Here is an 18,326-nt window from a genome sequence, read left to right on the forward strand (position 1 = left end):
TGTCTGTTTTCTTGTGTGCTGGCTTCGACGTCTTACTCACTGTTTCGTGGACGTCGAATTCCTCCGAGTCCGATTCATGGATGGAGAAGGCTTCCTCTTCTTCTCCTTGTTCCTCGAACTCTCGGTGTCCTGTCGGCATGGACGCCATCTGTAATCTTCTGGCTCGCCGGTCACGGAGCGTTTTTCGGGATCGAAACGCGCGACAGGCCTCACAAGTTTCTTCCTTGTGTTCGGGCGACCGGCACAGGTTACAGACCAAATGTTGGTCTGTATATGGGTATTTGTTGTGGCATTTAGGGCAGAATCGGAACGGGGTCCGTTCCATGAGCCTCGATGTTACACGCGGTCGGGCCGACCAGGCCCCGACGGGGGATCGAAATTACCCCGAAGGGCTACCGGAGCTCTTCACGATTCGATTCGGTGTCGATTCTATCTAATCCGATCCCGAACGCAACAATACCGACGTAATTTTCCGAATTTCTAACTATCTTTCCATTCCGAACCCGGACCGAAAAGGAACACGTCCGAACCCGATGGCGGAAAGAAAACAATCGAAGATGGAGTCGACGCCCATGCGCAATGGAAGCAAAGGAGGAGGAGTCCCTCGGTCTCGTGACTCGAAAGACTTCTTCGAAGAAAAACAACTTGTAACACTCCGACCCAACACCAGATGGCGGGCTATGCACAACATGCGTATCTGCAGCTGCACATGCCATCGAACATATATTTACAAAGTATACAGTATCTTTTAAAATGGCTATTTTAAAACTGGACAGTGCAATTTTCAACCGTTCCTGGGGGAAGATAGGATTGTACAGTTTTACAGGTAAGTATTCAACTTACAGTTCTTATATGCGGGTTTTAGGTGGTCCAGTGTTGGGGGTTCGAGTTAACCCCAAACACCCACCACCAGCACCACGAGGCCCATCAGGTGCAGAGGTCAAAGAGGCACCAAATTAACATGGGCTTCTATGGAGACAGGGGGGTACTCAGAATCCGGTCAGCCAGAAGGTAAGTACCCGTGACTCGGAGGGCAGACCAGGGGGGATTAGAAGGGACCACAAGTAGGCACCAAACACGCACCCTCAGTGGCACATGGGCGGGCAGGTGTAGGGTGCAAACAGGACGTCGGGCTCCCAATGCTGGTCTATGATGGGAACCTAGGGGTCACTCAGATGCTGCAGGTGAGGTCCGCAGGGGGGGGGGGGGGGTGCTGGGTGGTCTCGGGCACACCACCGGTCATATAGGGAAGAGGGCTGCCAGTCGATCATTCCTGCACCGGGTGTCGGTTTCTCCAAGGCCTGGGGGCTGCAGGTGCAGTGGGTCCTTTGGCGTCTGATTTCTCCGTCTGGAGCTTTTGCTGTCAGGTGGGTCCTCAGGATTCCCAGGCCGGGATCAGAGGGCAGTACCCGATGGCTACTGTCCCCAAGGGTGGCTACACCCTCCTTGTATCCACTCCATTTGGGGAGAGGGCACATTCCGATCCCTATTGGTCCCTGTCCTCCACACCAAGATGGAGGATTCTGCAGGGAGAGGGGACACCTCAGCTCTGGACACCTTAGAGGTGGTCCCAGCTGAAGTGTTCACTCCTCCTTGTTTTTCTTAAGGTTCCCGCCAAACTGGCCTCCAAACGTGGGGGCTTGTCCGAGGGGCTGGCACCTCCACTAGCTAGAGTGCACTGGGGCACTGTAACACGAGGCCTGAGCCTTCGAGGCTCACCGCCAGGTGTTACAGTTCCTGCAGGGGGGGAGGTGTGAAGCACCTCCACCCAAAGCAGGCTTTGTCTCTGGCCTCAGAGAGCACAAAGGCCCTCACCCAATGGGGTCAGAAACTTGTCTTTTAGTGGCAGGCTGGCACAGATCAGTCAGTCCTACACTAGAGGATTGGGTAAATTACAGGGGACATCTCTAAGATGCCCTCTGTGTGCATTTTTTAATAAATCTAAAACTGGCATCAGTGTGGGTTTATTGTGTTGAGAAGTCTAATACTAAACTTCCCAGTATCCAGTGTAGCCATAATGGAACTATGGAATTCGTTTGGACAAACTCACAGACCATATACTTAATACGGCCACACTGCACTTACAATGTCTAAGAATGGACTTAGACACTGTAGGGGCATATTGCTCATGCAGCTATGCCCTTACCTGTAGTATAGTGCACCCTGACTTAGAGCTGTAATGCCTGCTAGAGGGGAGACTTACCTATGCCACAGGCAGTATTTTGTGGGCATGGCACCCTGAGGGGGATGCCATGTCGACGTTGCCTTTTTCTCCCCACCAACACAAAGAATCTGCACTGGCAGTGTGCATGTGTTAGGTGAGGGGTCCCTTAGGGTGGCACAACACATGCTGCAGCCCTTAGGACCTTCCCTGGTCACAGTGCCCTTGGTACCACTGGTACCTTTTACAAGGGCCTTATCTCTATACCAGAGTTGTGCCAGTTGTGGAAACAATGGTACATTTTTAGGGGAAGAACACCGGTGCTGGGGCCTGGTTAGCAGGATCCCAGCATACTCTCAGTCAAGTCAGCATCAATATCAGGCAAAAAGTGGGAGGTAACTACCACAAGTGCCAGTTTCCTACAGGGGGCTTTTTACTTACAGTTTGTGCTGGTTGCAATGGTTGACTGCACATCAGAGTCTGAATCCTGAAAGGAGAAGACCCTCTCATGTTCCAAGTCCTCTTGTGCGTGCTCGTCGCCAAAGATGTCCGGTGTATCATCTGGCGAGATGCCATTTCCATTTGACAAGCTCTTCGATCTCTAAGCGTCTTTTTCAACTGAAAAGAACATCACACTTTGCAGGTCTGGTCGCTGTGGTCTGGTGAAAGACACAAATTACACACCTGATAATGGTCAGTGTGTGGAAACTTTGAATGCCATTGAGGGCAAAATCGAAATGGAGTACGTTCCATTAGGCCTGCATTGTTCGATACCATGTGGAAGAGGTAGGCCCGAGAGGGCCCAAGAGGGCCTTTCTGTTCCCAAAAGTGTCAAGAAATTTGATTCAGAGTATAGAAAAGGAACCGAGAGTTGAATTATTAAAGAATAAGCGTTCGGAAACTATACCGACGAGGATAGTAAGACAGGAAGAATACCGTTTTAGACTGTTTGGAGCCAAGAACTCTGAGCGAGAGGAACAGACATCCGAACCAGACGGTGTAGAAAAACAATCTAACAAAGGACTCGATGCCCATGTGCAGTATTACCGTGAGTAGTCGTCATTCGATCCCATGACTCAAAAACTTTCTTCGAACAAAAACAAGTTGTACTACTCCGAACCCAACACTAGAAGGCGAGCTTATGCACAGCATGTGTATCTACAGCTACACATGCCATTGAACATATAATTCCATCAAACTTTGCATAAATACTGAATAAAACACATGTAACCCAAAGAGACTCACATTATAGAAATAAGTGGGGTAATACAACCTGTCCAAATGCTCCATCACTGAGCTTCGTCGATTCCAGGCAATAATGCTGCGCAATTGTGCAAATGTACGCACAATCTTCCAGACCACAGTACAACATTTTCTCCATAGGCAATACTGCAAATAAAGCAGATGAGGCAGACATTGCCCTAGTTCAATGTACCCTGGTTGTTGTTGCCAGAGGTTTGCCCACCTTCGAGTGACAAAACTGGGCTGCGGCTGAGAACCATTGAGCTGTGGTGGCTTTGTGATTACAGCATCCTTACAAGTGTGTGACTATGAGCCCAACAGCTAGTCAGTTTGTCTCAGCTGTTTAGTGCGATGTAGGTAGAACTTTAGACATCTTTAAATATCTAGGAAATGGAGAGACCTTTTCCCTGTGGAGGTTGGATCTGGGAAGAAATTCCATAATATGATGGGCTCATTCAGGTGAAAGTCATAAGGGCCCTTAGGAATACAATTTGGATTGGTTCCAAGAATGAAAGAATTGTTCTTGTAGCACAAGAAGGGTGCTTGAGTTGTGAAAGCCTGTATCCCTCTCACAATTAAGGCCAAAGTGAGTGGTAGCAACAATGTGACTTTCCCTGTGAGACATTTGAGGTCTGCTCTGTGTATGGGTTCGAACAGACTCTTAATAAGTTGAGAAAGAAGTTTGTTTGAGTGTCAGTCTGGGGGAGGAGCCCTTATCGAAGTAAAAACTCTGAACAATACATTCATGAACTGTTTGATGATTCTGTTCGAGCACAAAGAGAATGAAGGCAGGGAACGTTTGTAACTAGGTATTGCAATAAGATGAACCTTGATAGAGACATGCACCAACCCAGACTGACCTAGCGAGAGGAGACAGGGTAAAATCTGCTCAGGTGATGCCTGAGACTATGCAGATTCGATTTCTGGCCCCATAAGATGAATAGTTTCTGTTTGGGCTTTTATGTTTTTAATTATGGCTTCCGCCCTAGCCTTGGAGAGGATATTCCTGTAGTCCTGAGTAATTTTCAGATCTCTGAAATCATGGAATTTAGGGGCCATGCACGTAAGCGGAAAGAAGTCGGGTCTGGATTAAGGACCTGCCTTGGTTCATAGTGAAAAGTGTCTGCTATGTTTGCAGATGAATGTGGTTGATCACAATAGTAGGAAAAGCTGTATGAACCAATGCTGCCTGGGCTACCTGGGGGTAATCAGGATGAAGCAACATAGCTCTGCTTTCAGCTTGCTGAAAACTTTTAGTATTAGCAGTATCGGGGAAAGCATAGATCCTGGACCATCTGCTCAAGAAGGGCCCCACAGCCAAAAAGGCACATAAGAATCCCAGAGACAGAACAGCTCTGAAATAAGCAGTTAGAGATTCATGAGCATAGCTTATATGCACTGATTTGTCCAGCCAGCAGAGAAACAGAAGTGTAAATAAGACTGTACCATTGGCAGATATGTTGCAAAATATTGCCTCCATCCCCAAGGAATTGCTGCACAACAAATATGCAGAGGCTGTAGGTACAGCGAAGTTTGATTCATTGGAGGAAAAAGGCACGGATTGCTTTGGGATCATAGGTTCTGTTAGGGTAGCTCTAAGGTATGTCCCAGTGAAAGGTACATCTCCCAAGAGGAACACACCTGAGCCCTAAATTTCAGAAACCTCAAAGGAGAGACAGATGAAGTCTACAAGGAATAGCACTTCATTCAGTCCTAGAGCAAAGCCTGGACTGCCAGACAACCCCATCAATTAAAACCTCTTTGTATCACACAGAAATCAGTGCTTGGAGCAAAAGAAGCACTGAATTAGACCTCTAGCTACAGCTATAAGCAGGAAAACATGAGCAACTGGGGAAATCAAAAACACAAATCACAAACGAGTGCCTGCAACAAAAGGGTGAGTTGCATATTGGCTGACTAAGATAGAGGCAAGTCAGCTTTTCGGATACTCAAGATAATATACACATAATGGAGATGGGTGTAGAATGCAATATGCTTGCCCCTCCCTTGAAGAATGACTGAGGAGCCCTGCACACATTAGAAATCCCTGGTTATCACTGGTCATATGTGGCAGTGATGACGCGCAGAAAAAAACAAGGCAAATAATATTAAAAAATGTTCTTGCAAACCGCCACCAAACAAAGCAAAAGATAGACTGTCTACCAGCCCCCTGTCTCATTTGTTGGCTCCAGAGGATATTTATCATCCCAGGTCCAAGGAATGGACACTAGCAGATAACATGGCATTGTAAGAGGTTTACTGTGTGTGCACAGCCTTAAAAGTCTTTAGTAGGCTCCAAGCAGAATGCCTATGCACAATCTAGTAGCCTCAACACCAGCGACAGATCCCAAGATGGCTACCTTCCTAATGAAGTATTTCAAGGACCGTAAAAAGTTTATCAACTGATCCTGGATGCCTTGACAGGTCAAACTACTGGACTTAGCAGGCCCACATACTAAAATCCTAGGCAAGGCTAGGCAGTGAGGCACCCTGACATTCACAGAGTTCCTGTCAGGTGTGGCCCAATGAGCTATTTTTTTTTTGGGGGGGGGGGGGGGGGGGGGGGACGCAAACTGCGCCATACCCAAATAGGAGCAGAGATTTGCCTCATTAAAGCAGATCCTAAACTGGACACTCTAGTCTCTTTGAAACAGGTGCAGTAGCCTTCGGGCCTCTCCGGCTACCTTTTAATCAAAGAATTGGGAAAATCGTTGCGTTCACTTTTGCCTTTAGGACAAAGTCCAGGAATCCATCAAGAAGGACTTCGCCCCCATGGTGTTCACGGGGTCAGTTGACCAAATGCTTTATCCATCCAGGCCCCTAACTGGGAACGTACAACAAAGAGGCCATGGGCAAGATTAAAACAGATTCAGTAGATTCTTGCCCACCCGCAGGGCAGCATGAGCTAGAGGTGCCAGGGGCTCATCTTGAGGCAGTTTAAATACTGGAAACTATTCTGATGAGTATTATCCGTTCTTCCCTTGCAAAGGAAAGGGGCAAGTTAGCACTCTTGGAACAGAACTAGTAGTCACTAACCATCAAACACCAACCTAGGCCACTGTCCTTCTCTGCAGCAGAAGCATTCCTGACAGACCAACGGGTAGAGAGTAACAGGAGAAATGAGGCATTGCCACGTCAACTCTCCTCCCAAGAGGTTTTGTTGGTAACCTCTTTTTGATGTTAAACCAATAAATCTCAGGACAGTCAATGAGAGGCTAGTCTACAGCAACTTCAAAATGAAAGGAATTCATCTACTCAGGGAAGTACAGCGTTCGGGGGGAGGGGGGGGTTAGAATTCTGGGATACATACCTTATCATTCCGACATTCAAACCACATCACAGATTCCTTCAAGGTTCTCAAAATGAGACGTACATATTCAAGTCACTCCCTTTCGGGCTGACCTCAGCCCCCAGTTCTTCACCAAGGACTTGAAGCTGGTGGTGGATAAAACCTAGGACATTTGGCTTGTTGTATAATTGACAACATCCTATAGATGGAACAATGCCAGAAGAGGCTGGCATAACACCTGTCCAAGACAATATCACTTTTGGAAAGCTTGGGGTTCTTCATAAACAAGGAGTCCTAGGGTTCCTCATCAATCTAGCCAAGCCTAGTCAGCCTCCCAAGAGGATGATTGCATTAATTTGCTAAGAGAGGAGATGTACTCTAGCGTGTCATGAGGACCTCTTAAACCTGTGCTGATTACCACTGCTTTTAGTTTCCTTTTATATTTTATTAATTTCAGCTCAGCTTCTTTTAGCAAAGGCATTTTCATGCATTTCTTGTAGGATAGTTTTTTAGATACCTGGGGTACGAGTTGTTTGTTTAGTTAGCCTTTGCACAATTTATCATCAGTACTTTCCGTCCAAGGCTAGGAACACTGTGAATGATATTCTAGTTTGTGTTGCCCATTCAGGAGACGTCTTCTAACATCTAGACACAGCACTGTATCACAGCTGTGCTTTCAACATAGTAAGGGTTTATTATATAAATGGTGCTCTGACCCAGATGTGGCGAGGGCATTCTACCAACGACCGTCCTCAGACAAATACAGTGTTTGACATGCAGCTCTGCTGGCGCTAATCTACCAGTCCCTGAGAAGACTGCCATCTACACCGCAGGCAGACTCCTGACACTGTCTTCAGGTGTGGGGCTGGGGCTAATCCCTTAAAATCAGGCCAGGCAGAAGGGTACACCGACTATGCTCTTGAGCATAGTCTTAGGGTTAGGTAGGAACCTCTTGAACATCTAGAATCACTTTCACCATGATTGGATTGCTTATTTTCTTTACAATGTTTATAATGCAGATTACTTTGCTTTGTTTTATCAGCCTAATTATCACAGCTCCTTAACTTTATGCTAAATTGTGATTGTTTCAATAAATGTATTGAAAACATATCTTGCATCTCTTTTTGTCACGCCTGGGCATGCATGAGTAATACCACGAAAGGATAAAATCTGTTTCCACAACTTCCCCAGGGAGTCAGTGTGTCATGGGTAGATTGCCATATTCACCTTCCACTCTGGTTGGTTTGGAGGTTCGGGTGAGGCACTGTGAGCTAGCTAGGATTTGGACCAACAGATTCTGACAGTGTGGATGGATTTGTGGGATGTGTAAATGGGCCTTTCATGGTACAAAGGAGTTTTCTAGTACAGTGAATCGATCTTTTAAAATTAAGTCAACTATAAATTGCAATGCATCATATGTTATCTACATTATTTCCTGTATATGTACCCGTATCTATGTGGGGAGTACTAGTCGCCCTCTTAGGATCAGTGAACATGCCAGAGCACTTATACATGAAGATGAGAGATATCCAATAGTGGCACATATGAAAACTTGTAAAGCACAGGGTACTCACAAGGCTTTTGAGTTCTACGGCTTTGAACACATATCAAAAGACCCCAGAGGTGGTAGTAGGGAACTCGCTTTACGGAGAAAGGAGGTGTTATGGATAATGCGCCTTAGAGCAGCAGAAGATACTGATCGTGAATTGGAATATTTTTAGGGGGATTGATATGTCAATATGTTGTTTACATTTTGTTTTTTTCTCTGTTAATCATATGGACCTATTGGGTGGCATACCTACCATGATTATGGTTTCTTGAATATTCATTTTTTAGGTTTATTATGACCTGTGGTCGCTATCCACATTTGTATTGTTACATATCTATATGATTCCTGTATGTTTATTACTTATATTTTATGCATTCATTTCTTCGGTTGAAATTTCAGCAAAATGATTGTATGACCATGAGTACTGTCTCTATAATAATTGACCTTAGGCGTTGGTTTTGGGGATCTCACCACTAGTTCCTCTTTCTTAATTGTAGTAGTGATATAATTAGAGCAATTTGCAATGAATAGCTTTCAACATTAGGGTGTTTATTTTATTTGATGATTGGTACAGATTTTGACATTGGTTTCTTAATTAGAGACCTTTTAATTTTTTATACAATAGTTTGGGACCCACCTCCTTTGTGATCTTTTGTTACATCGATTTAGGACTAATTGACAGTTCGTGTTAGAAATTATGTTGCGTTACTGCCTCTGTCCTTACTCTATTTTAATGGATTGGTCACGAACGCTATAGTGTTATTATTCTTTTGTCTGAATGTGGTAGCAAGATGTTTGGAGTTTTGAATTTTGGTTCCACAAGCAATAATAGTGATTTGGGAATCAGTTTATCTATAGAGGGCTCTTGGATTATTGGTTTGTACCGCACTTTTAGATACTCTAAGCGCGGCATTCCGCTTTCTATGACTATGGTTTTTCAAATAGAGGCACTTTCAGGTTCTTGCCGATTAGCGTACTGCCTTTGTCCTTCCTTTGTTTTAATAGTTTAGTTATTGTTATGTTATAGCATTACCTTTTGTTTGGACGCGGTTGGAAGATGTTTTCAGTTTTGAGTCAACACATAACAATAGCGACTAGATACAAGTTATTTTATAGAGATTATTCAGGTCATTGACTTGCACTGTACTATTTAACACTCGAAGCGTGGGAGTCCGCTTTCTAGGACTACGTTTTCTTTAAATTCAGGCATTTCCGGGTTCTTATCCGTTAGCGTACTCGCAACCGACACTTACCCGGCATGGATTTTCTACATTAGTGTTTAGATTATGGACATGCAGGTGAGTCTTTGCATTTTTATAGTAATTGTGTAGTTCTACTTGGTCGGTCTTTTGCGAGATTTTTTATTGATATTTTTCAATTGGTGCTACTAACAAAACAAGTGCTTATTCTTCATTTTATTTGATAGATTTGCACGCCATGAATTATGAATCCGGTTAGCTGTGCTATATGACCGCTGTGCAGCACACAGAGTGTGCGGATGACTAAAACTGTGATATTTTAATTAAGAAATACATGCAATATTGTGACCATTCAGGTAATATAGTTTTCCATTAATTTTGTTTGGGCCACTTGTAAAGCATGCCAGCAATATCATGCTCATACAGAGTTATTTTGATGAAATTTCAGCCACGAGGAAGTCGTTGGGGTCCTCCCCAAGACGGAACACTTGTTGGCTGTTTTGCTATAACAAGCTGCTTTGCTGTAACAGAAGGATATAAGATTTCAATATTGGGCTGTGACAGAGTGACACGGTTTTTTAATGGGACAACAGTGATCAATGCACATTGGAGAATGAATCATGCAATTGGATGGAATAAATCATGAAGAATATTGATCACACTAAAGACTCAATATAGTTTTTTCTTCTCGCATCTTGTTGGATTCCATGTAAAGATCGGGACATTTGGCTATATTAATTAATACTTATTGGACTCTCTTTTACACGTCCTTAAAAAATGTGCTTTACTTGGTCCCGAAATTCATCTTGCAACTTATGCTTTACTTTAGTGAGTGCCTCATATGTTGTTATTGTCTGCCTGTTTAACTTAGTAATTCAGTTTAGGGGATTTGGGTGTTTCCCTATGAGTGCACCGCTTCATTAACAATTCAGTCCTTACATATATGCCATACTGGGTCAATGAGTGCCATTTCTCCGATTTTAACACCCTTTCTCTTTTGTATGCTCATCTGAAAGAGCCTCATCTACTTGAAAGTATGCAACTCCCATAGGAGGCCAAAGAGGAAATCTGATGGTGGACAGGCATGGAAACATGGAACAGAAGAGAGATTTATGAGTCTGATTCATTCTGGTAACCAAATTGGATGTTAACGAAACAAGAAAGATGCAGCAAGTTGTCTATAGGAGAAGGATGGCCTGAGCAGGAGCCTTCTGTTGAAGATGGACAACATGTCAGTGGTATGCTACATAATTCATCTAGGGGACACCGGACTGAACATGCTGCTGGACACAGCCAAGGTTTTTTGTGGCACTTCTACCTGAAGAACCAGGTAATGGTAAAGGCAGAATACCTACCGAGCTACACAGTAGAAGACTGGAATTCCTGACAACTGCAGGATTGAGTAAGTAGGAGTTGGATACAGATGTTTTCAGCGTACTGCGTCAGGCATGTGGACTGTTTTAGTTGATCTCTTTGCATCTAGGATGGATTTTTAACTCAACAATTATTACAGTTGGAGACCAGACCTATCTGCAGTAGAAACTGATGAGTTTCTCCAGGACTGAACACAGGGCATAGGGTAAGCTTTTCCACCATTCACTGTGAAGAGTGACGGCACATGTCAGAAGAAAAAAAAAAAAAAAGGGGTGGTGATGGTCCTGGATTTTGGAAGTCTCAAGCATGGTATCTCGGTTGTTCTGGAACTTCCAATCTCCAACATTTAAATCCATCTCCCTCTCCATTGTCACATTCTGAGGAATTCCAAGGATCTCCCTCACCACTTGTGATAGAAGACTATCTATGACTCATGGCCTGGACGATTATGAGGGATACTGTGAGATTCGAGGCTTATCCAGAGAAGTTGAGGAACATATCCAAAAGGTATGCATAAAACGCAATCAAGCGTTACAGATCAGCCTAGAAAAGATGGCCTGGCGGGTGCCTATGAAGACACCTGGATACTGTAGGGTCAGAGGTGGGACACATACTACATTTCTTGTTGTATCTGGATTCTTAGGTCCTTGCTTACAGGTCAATAAACACGTTTTGCTTTGCCATATCAGCAGGTCATCTCCTAATAAATGGTAGAAAATTGGGTGGCCCCCTGATGGTGCAAAAGCTCCTTTGGGGCATTTGCCTCTCTTTACCCGCTTCCCCATGCTACCCCAGTATGTGGGACTGGAACATAATTTTGAAATGTTTCCTTTTGTGGCAGTAGCAGAAGTATCTGAGCAGAAAGCAACTGTTAGGGAAACTAGCAATGTTGCTGTGCTTGTTGTTCTGCAGGAGAGTTTCTGATATAGGTGCCCTTCACTTAATGGGCAGAATCTTCACTCAAGAGGGAGTCGCATTCAATTTCAGGAAAGGTACAACGATCCACTTCAGCATTATTCTGTATGTAGCATTTAGAGACTGCTGATTGTTGAGTGCAGTGGACTATCTGAAGTTATAGAAAAGTGATAGAGGAGGTTCGACCTCAGGTCATAAGAATTTCTCGTTTTTATCAGGAAACTGTTCTGAGATTTGTGCTAACCTACTCTTGCTGAATCATGCAGGAGGCAAGTATTGAAGGTAATATGTTTGGGGGTCATTTGACCAGGGGGACCATGGCACCAAAGGCCTTTTCACTGGAAACGAGGCAAAGAGGTCATCATGAATGCAGCAGATTAGAATCCTCCTTCAAAAGGTTTAATTTCAAACCTGTGGTAGATGTAGCCTCGCTTCTGGTAGGTAACTTGCATAACCTTCACTTCCAGTCCTGACAGAGTAACAAATGTCCTAGCTTTTTAAAAGGACAGTTTTGTTTTTATTAAGGACATGGAGGCGAGGATTATCGCACCCATGGTTCTCATTGAACCCAAAACCCAGCCTAGGAGCAGGGTTATTTTGAAGAATTAATCAGTTTAATATCAAGAGTACATTTCTCAAATCAATTGCGCTGTTAAAGGTTTTTAATGATGTCTATATCAACTCTGTTCCTTGACAAGACAGAGTCAGTCCTAATATTTTTCTTTTATTTCTGGTAGGAAATTAGCAAAAGGTTGAGCAAAGGAAATAATATTGAGTCCACGGCAGTGACCAAGCAGAGAAATGGGGAGAACTTGAAGGGAAAAACAAGAATAGTAATAGTATCCTCTTCAAGGATAGCAAAATGTGGATTGGATGTGAATGCTGACTTTTTTTTCTAAGCATGTTTGGGAGTTGTAGTTTCTATCCCTGTTATGTGATGCTGCAGGAGAAGAAAATAGAGAAAGTCTATGCATGACCTTTGCCTCTGTGTCCTTAATAGACCTGAAAACTTTGTTTAGGATAGCTAGCACATTTCTCATTCTTGCTCTTTAGGCCCTTGACAAATGTGGTGAGCAATACAGCAAGAACGAAAGTAGAAGAAAGGTTTGCTTACCTTCATTAGCTGAGGCTGCTCACCATCTTTATCTATCAATTTCAAAAAATTCTTCTTTCCAGCTTCAAAGCCAACATCGACAATAGATGTATCACTTCTGTAATCCAATGCTGCCTAACAACAAAAATAAGGAGAATTTGTTAAATTTCCCTTGAACGGACATTGGACAGCAGCAAAATACACAGAAAGTAATTTTAACAAAAAAGCAGAAGCCCTCTAAAACACTGGAGTGCGCAGGCAGGCTTGAATCAGCACCCTCAACAGAACCGACACTGAAATCTCAGTAAGTCTACATAAAAAAACATACCTGAAAATGTAAAACAGTCTTCCCATTCAAGAAATGTTCATATGTTACAAAGCATCAGTTCATATTTTATGATGATAATTACATCCTGAAGTACTTTATAGTGTTATAAAGGCTGTAAGCATACTCAAAATATTACCTCATCAGCCTAATCAATTCCTAGTTTGACTATTTAATTCTATGCGCGGGGCGGCTCCTCCTCGAAGGCGGAGGAGCTTTGCCTCACTAGATTGTGGGGAAAAGGAAAAATAAAATAACACAATGTTATTATCATTTTATTTTTCCTGGGAGTAAGGGGTGGGACCAGTCTGGAGGGAGAGGGCCGGAGGAGGGCTTTTGCTGCACAAAGTGCGCATGTCTGTTGGCCGGCCGTGTTGGACTGGCCAAACAGACGTGCACTTTGCATGTTCTCTACCCAGCTGTATTGTACACAGAGTGGAGAACATGCCCAGGCTCCCATTTCCAGTCTGAGTGGCGTAGCAGGCCACTCAGACCAATTACGATGCCGGTGTCATGCTGGCGACAGCAGCGTGATAGCTGGGAGCCTGTGTGAGCCAGAAAGAGGACGAAAACAGAAGGGAGGCAAACGCATCTACCCCGAATGTACACTTTTTAAAAAAAAAACAATGTAGTCTGTTTATAAATTAGGCTGACACAGTGAAAATGACAAGAGCAAAACAAAAAATAAACCAAATGCCAATTACCTAATATAAACAGGTAACCCCTGAAGCCTTGAAATGAATCCTTGTGGGATACATAGATTTGTACAAAACACAAAGACAGCCAAATGAAAATTGCACTACGAGGCTTAGCATCAAGGAGCCATAGAAGTTCACATCAGCCACATAACATACTACAGAATAGCAGTCATCTCTACAAGAAAATAGTCAGCCAGATGGTCTGATGAGGACACCAAAAAGATATATTGGCGCCTAGAATGTATCTAACAAATGGCACCTCTTAACTAGCATTGAGGTGTGTGATAAGTCATATTCGGTGCCTTCTGCTAACAACAAACAGAGAAATGTAAAGGCTCCAATTCAGAAAGGCGTCTCGTTAATAATACAAATGAAAATAAATACCCTGGAAAGAAATAAAGCAGCCATGAGGAAGTTGGGGGGAAAAAAAAAAAAAAACTTATTGGGAAAAACAGAAAATGATCAATGTGGCCACCTGGATGAAGGAAAAAGACGGAGGAAAACCTCCCAAAACATAAACAAACAAAAACTCATTAGAAAAGGTGTTACATACAAAGGCAATCCAATTTGTACAATTTAAAATACAATCCTACATTAATACACAGACCTTCCTACAACATTGACTAATACTGACATCTGCAAAAACAATTGCAATAAGTATCATGAAGTTTTTATACCGATGGATCAAAGTAATCCACAACAGACACAGTACAGCGGTATTCCACAGCTTGCGTGGCAGGGCAAAGGAAATTTGAGGGTTCAAAATTTTAACTCGAAAACATACATGTGAAGCCCTTCGTTGATCTAACAGCACAAACTGCTAAATTAAATGCACTCCTATTAACTTGCAAAAGACCGACATCAGCTCATACCCTAACTGCATTTGATTAATCATTTTCTGTGCAGAGACACAATATTGAGTTAAAGCACTAGGAAATCAAGGATTACAAGGACTCAAAAGAAAAGACGATAAAAGCTAAACGGCTTTGTGCTCGGACAGATGCTCTTTGATAACAGCTTCCATTAGTGGAAGTCCAGCATAAACTGGCACATCAGAGGGAGTTCACTCTAAAGGCAATTCTGCCACCGTGCTGGCTGCGAAATGCAGCGATGACCTTGGCGAAAATCAGGATTGACCTGGACCTGCAACTCAACAGTCCAGTCATCACATAGTGGGGAAAAAAAAAGCCCGCGTTCTGGCTTTTGGTAACAGTTCAATTACTTCCTGGGCCAAGATGGGCTATGTAAATTAGTAATCTTAAAACAGGAGAATGCTAAATATCAAGTGAGTCGCTCCTTAAAGTATTGGTTTTGCCCATCCTGGGGTGTTTGCGACGCTAGACATCCTACAGCAGCATTTTTTTGTAGGTATTAATGCCTCCACCCACCCAAAAAAAGTAGTATGTATTACAAAGTGAGATTTTACAATTGAAAGTCACCCAGCAACTCCACTGGAGAAAGCATCACATTCCTTCCCAACAGAGAACCTGGATCACATTGGTCCCTTTCAGTCAAGAGAGAGGTACAAATATGTATGAGTAGCAGACGACTTAACCACATAACTTAGGTGGATATTGCACCACCGAGCAGGTTACGAATTGTGCAGTCACAAAAAAAAAACCTTGCTTGGCTTAGTAGTGATGCGTGCAGGTCATACATTACATTCTGATCAAAAGCCAGCTTATAACTCTAAGGCATTATCCGAGGTACTTGTTAAGGTGCGGTTAATTCTACAGTTTTCACGTCCTATTTGTACCAGTTCAAACCGGGGCATTGAGAACTAATGCCATGTTCAAACAATCTTGACTGCGAGGGTTTTAGACAATGTTCGATCATAAGTTCAGATACGTATAATACGCCAAGATAAGTGCTTTCTAACCAGTCGGCTTACGAAATTCTGTTTGGAGTTCAAATGTATGTAACGGACTTTCCAGGACGGGATGATCCACATGATCAATCATGTCTTTCTCTGTTGCAGGATTTGCAACCTGCCCAGGATAGGCCAAGCCCAACTACATCCCCCAAAATCAAATGCAGCAGCTGGCTGATCACAGGTTTGAGAGCTTGTAGTACAGGGAGTGGGACTGCAGGAAGAGTTCAGCCCAACCTACTGAGATTCTTTACCAGGGCAGGGGACGAATGGAACAAGAATAGCGCTATAAAAAACGGTACCTAGGAAGAAAAGACTAAGACTGATGTCAGTGGATACAGTGAAATCATATCGCCTTTCCTGTACAGCAGACCAGTACAACTTCCGAAGCCACCAATGATTGTACAACAAACAACTTGGTTGCAGAATGTGTCCAAAGCCCAGATCAATGAGTGGGCAGGAAGTGGTAAAGAAATCTGCTGATAATGCAACATTACCAACGGCACCAACTCTACGGTTTGAAAGGGAGCAGGAACAGAATTTTGAGTGCTTCATATATTTATCTCCCAAGATTCAACCACAGAGTTATCAAACGATGAGACCATTCAATGGTCAACAAAACGAAAAGGGTCTCTCTCAATATAAGTGGAAAACGTTCAAAAATATTATGAACGAATATACAAGATTATCTTGGACTTATGTCTAGCTGAACAATAATTTCGTTAGTGTCATGGTTCATAATGGTGGTGTTTGTTGTGAGGATGGTGCATGAAGAATATGCTCCAGTCAGCGAAGCCAGCTTCAAAACTTAAAAGGCAAAACAACCAACATTAAATACATAAAGTTACAAGAGAAGTGTCTCAAGCAAAGACAGTATCCACTCACTGCAGGATGGTGTACACTGAGAGGAATTAGATCATCAAGTTCAATGGCCAGCAGAGACTGTCCAAGCTGCACAGTCTTTAAGCCTGGATTTATATGTCATATTGCTTCAAAACCCTCTACTAATTGAAAGGACAGAAACACTAAAAAGTTTGCTCATGGAACTACAGACACATGCTTGCTTCAATGTACATTGACTGGTATCTGCACATATCAAGTGCACCCAGATAAATATTGCCACTAACAATGGGAAAAGTGCCCAGTTCTGGTAACAGGGAGCATACCCCGTCTTAAAGAGAATTTTTCTCTTTTTAAGCCTACCCTGTGAAACAACAATAATGCTGGAACATTTTTTTTTTTTTTTTTACAAATGAAATGCAATGCATCTTATTTGGGTTTATTCTTAGCGTTAGGTTGATGTATTCATTTGATTTCTTTAGATGGATTACAAAGTAAACTGTCTGCAATGCAACCAGGGAAGTAAAATTGGAATGGGGAATAAAACGTTGGCAGATTCAAGGGTCAGAAATGTTGCTTCCAGCAAAGTAGTTCCAAAATATTTTACATTCTTGAACGATACTGTTAAACTGTGCAGTTTTGCTAATGATGATGAATTGACGACACGTTTAATATCAAACAATAATTATTCTTTCTCACTTCGACAGACTCCAAGGATAGTACTAACAGGATCTGGGTATCCCACAGGGGAGTCTGGTTCCTCTGGGAACACTGAGGGCAGCCTCAGTGAAGAGGACCTCCTTTTGGCAAGGATTGCCAAAAGACTAGCTTTGGCGAGACAGCACCTGGCTCTTGAGAAGGAGAGAGCATAAATGGGCTGAGTACCCATTAATGGTGGCAGCAACATAATACCTAGGGACAGAGAGCAATCTTATGACCCTAAAATCCCCAAAGGGATTGTCGCCAAGTATGAGAATGGTGATGCAATCACTAAATGGTTTACAGCCCTTGAGAGGGCTCGGGAAGGAGGAAAGTGAAAAAGTCTCCCTGGGGAGCTCTCCGTTGGGAACTGTTCACTGGTAAGTGTAGGGATAGACTCCTCACACTCACTGGAGCAGATGCTGAGTCCTATGACCTTATGAGGGCTACCGTGATTGAGGGCCTTGGACTCCCCACTGAGGAGTATATAATTAGGTTCAGGGGGCTCACAAAACCTTGAGACAGTCCTGGGTTGACTTCATAGATTACTCAGTGAAAACACTAGGTGGTTGGTGAACTGGAATTAAGGTGCATGACTATGATGGGCTCTATAATTTGTTTATGAGAGAACACATCTTAAGTAACTGCTTCACTGAAAGGTTGCATCAATATCTGGTAGAGCTAGGTCCAATTTCTCCCCAAGAATTGGGAAAGAAGGAAGACCACTGTCACGACTAGGGTGACCAGGACTTTCACTGGGGATGACCAAAAGAATGAGGTTACTAGGCCTCCCCAGGGGAACAATGATGAGACACCCAAGGATAAACGCAAAGAGTCTTCTAAAGGCCCCCAAAAACCTGCTCAAGTGAGTGGGCCCGAACCTTTTTACCATCCACTCTTGGGTGCAAATGTAATAACTTTGATGCCAAAAAGGCCTGTTGTTTTAACTCGAGGCAGCAGGGACACTAAATTGGAGACTTGGCCTGTCCCAAAAAGAATCCCCCCCCAACTACTGCACCAGCTAGCACTGGTATAGCCAGTCTCCAGGTGGGATCTACAGTATGCCAAGAGC

General features: G+C 43.4%; 1 protein-coding gene across 3 annotated transcripts in view; it reads right to left on the reverse strand.

The window, feature by feature from the left end:
* The window catches only part of USP47 (ubiquitin specific peptidase 47), a 1,215,141-nt gene that overhangs the window by 1,049,644 nt on the left and 147,171 nt on the right, over positions 1–18,326 (reverse strand). For all 3 annotated transcript variants that reach the window (XM_069223601.1, XM_069223600.1, XM_069223599.1), the window contains one exon: positions 12,844–12,957. In XM_069223601.1, the coding sequence (XP_069079702.1) occupies positions 12,844–12,957 (114 nt within the window). The remainder of the gene's footprint in view (positions 1–12,843; positions 12,958–18,326) is intronic.

This window comes from Pleurodeles waltl, chromosome 3_1, assembly GCF_031143425.1.
Source record: "Pleurodeles waltl isolate 20211129_DDA chromosome 3_1, aPleWal1.hap1.20221129, whole genome shotgun sequence".
Classification (NCBI taxonomy): Eukaryota; Metazoa; Chordata; class Amphibia; order Caudata; family Salamandridae; genus Pleurodeles; species Pleurodeles waltl.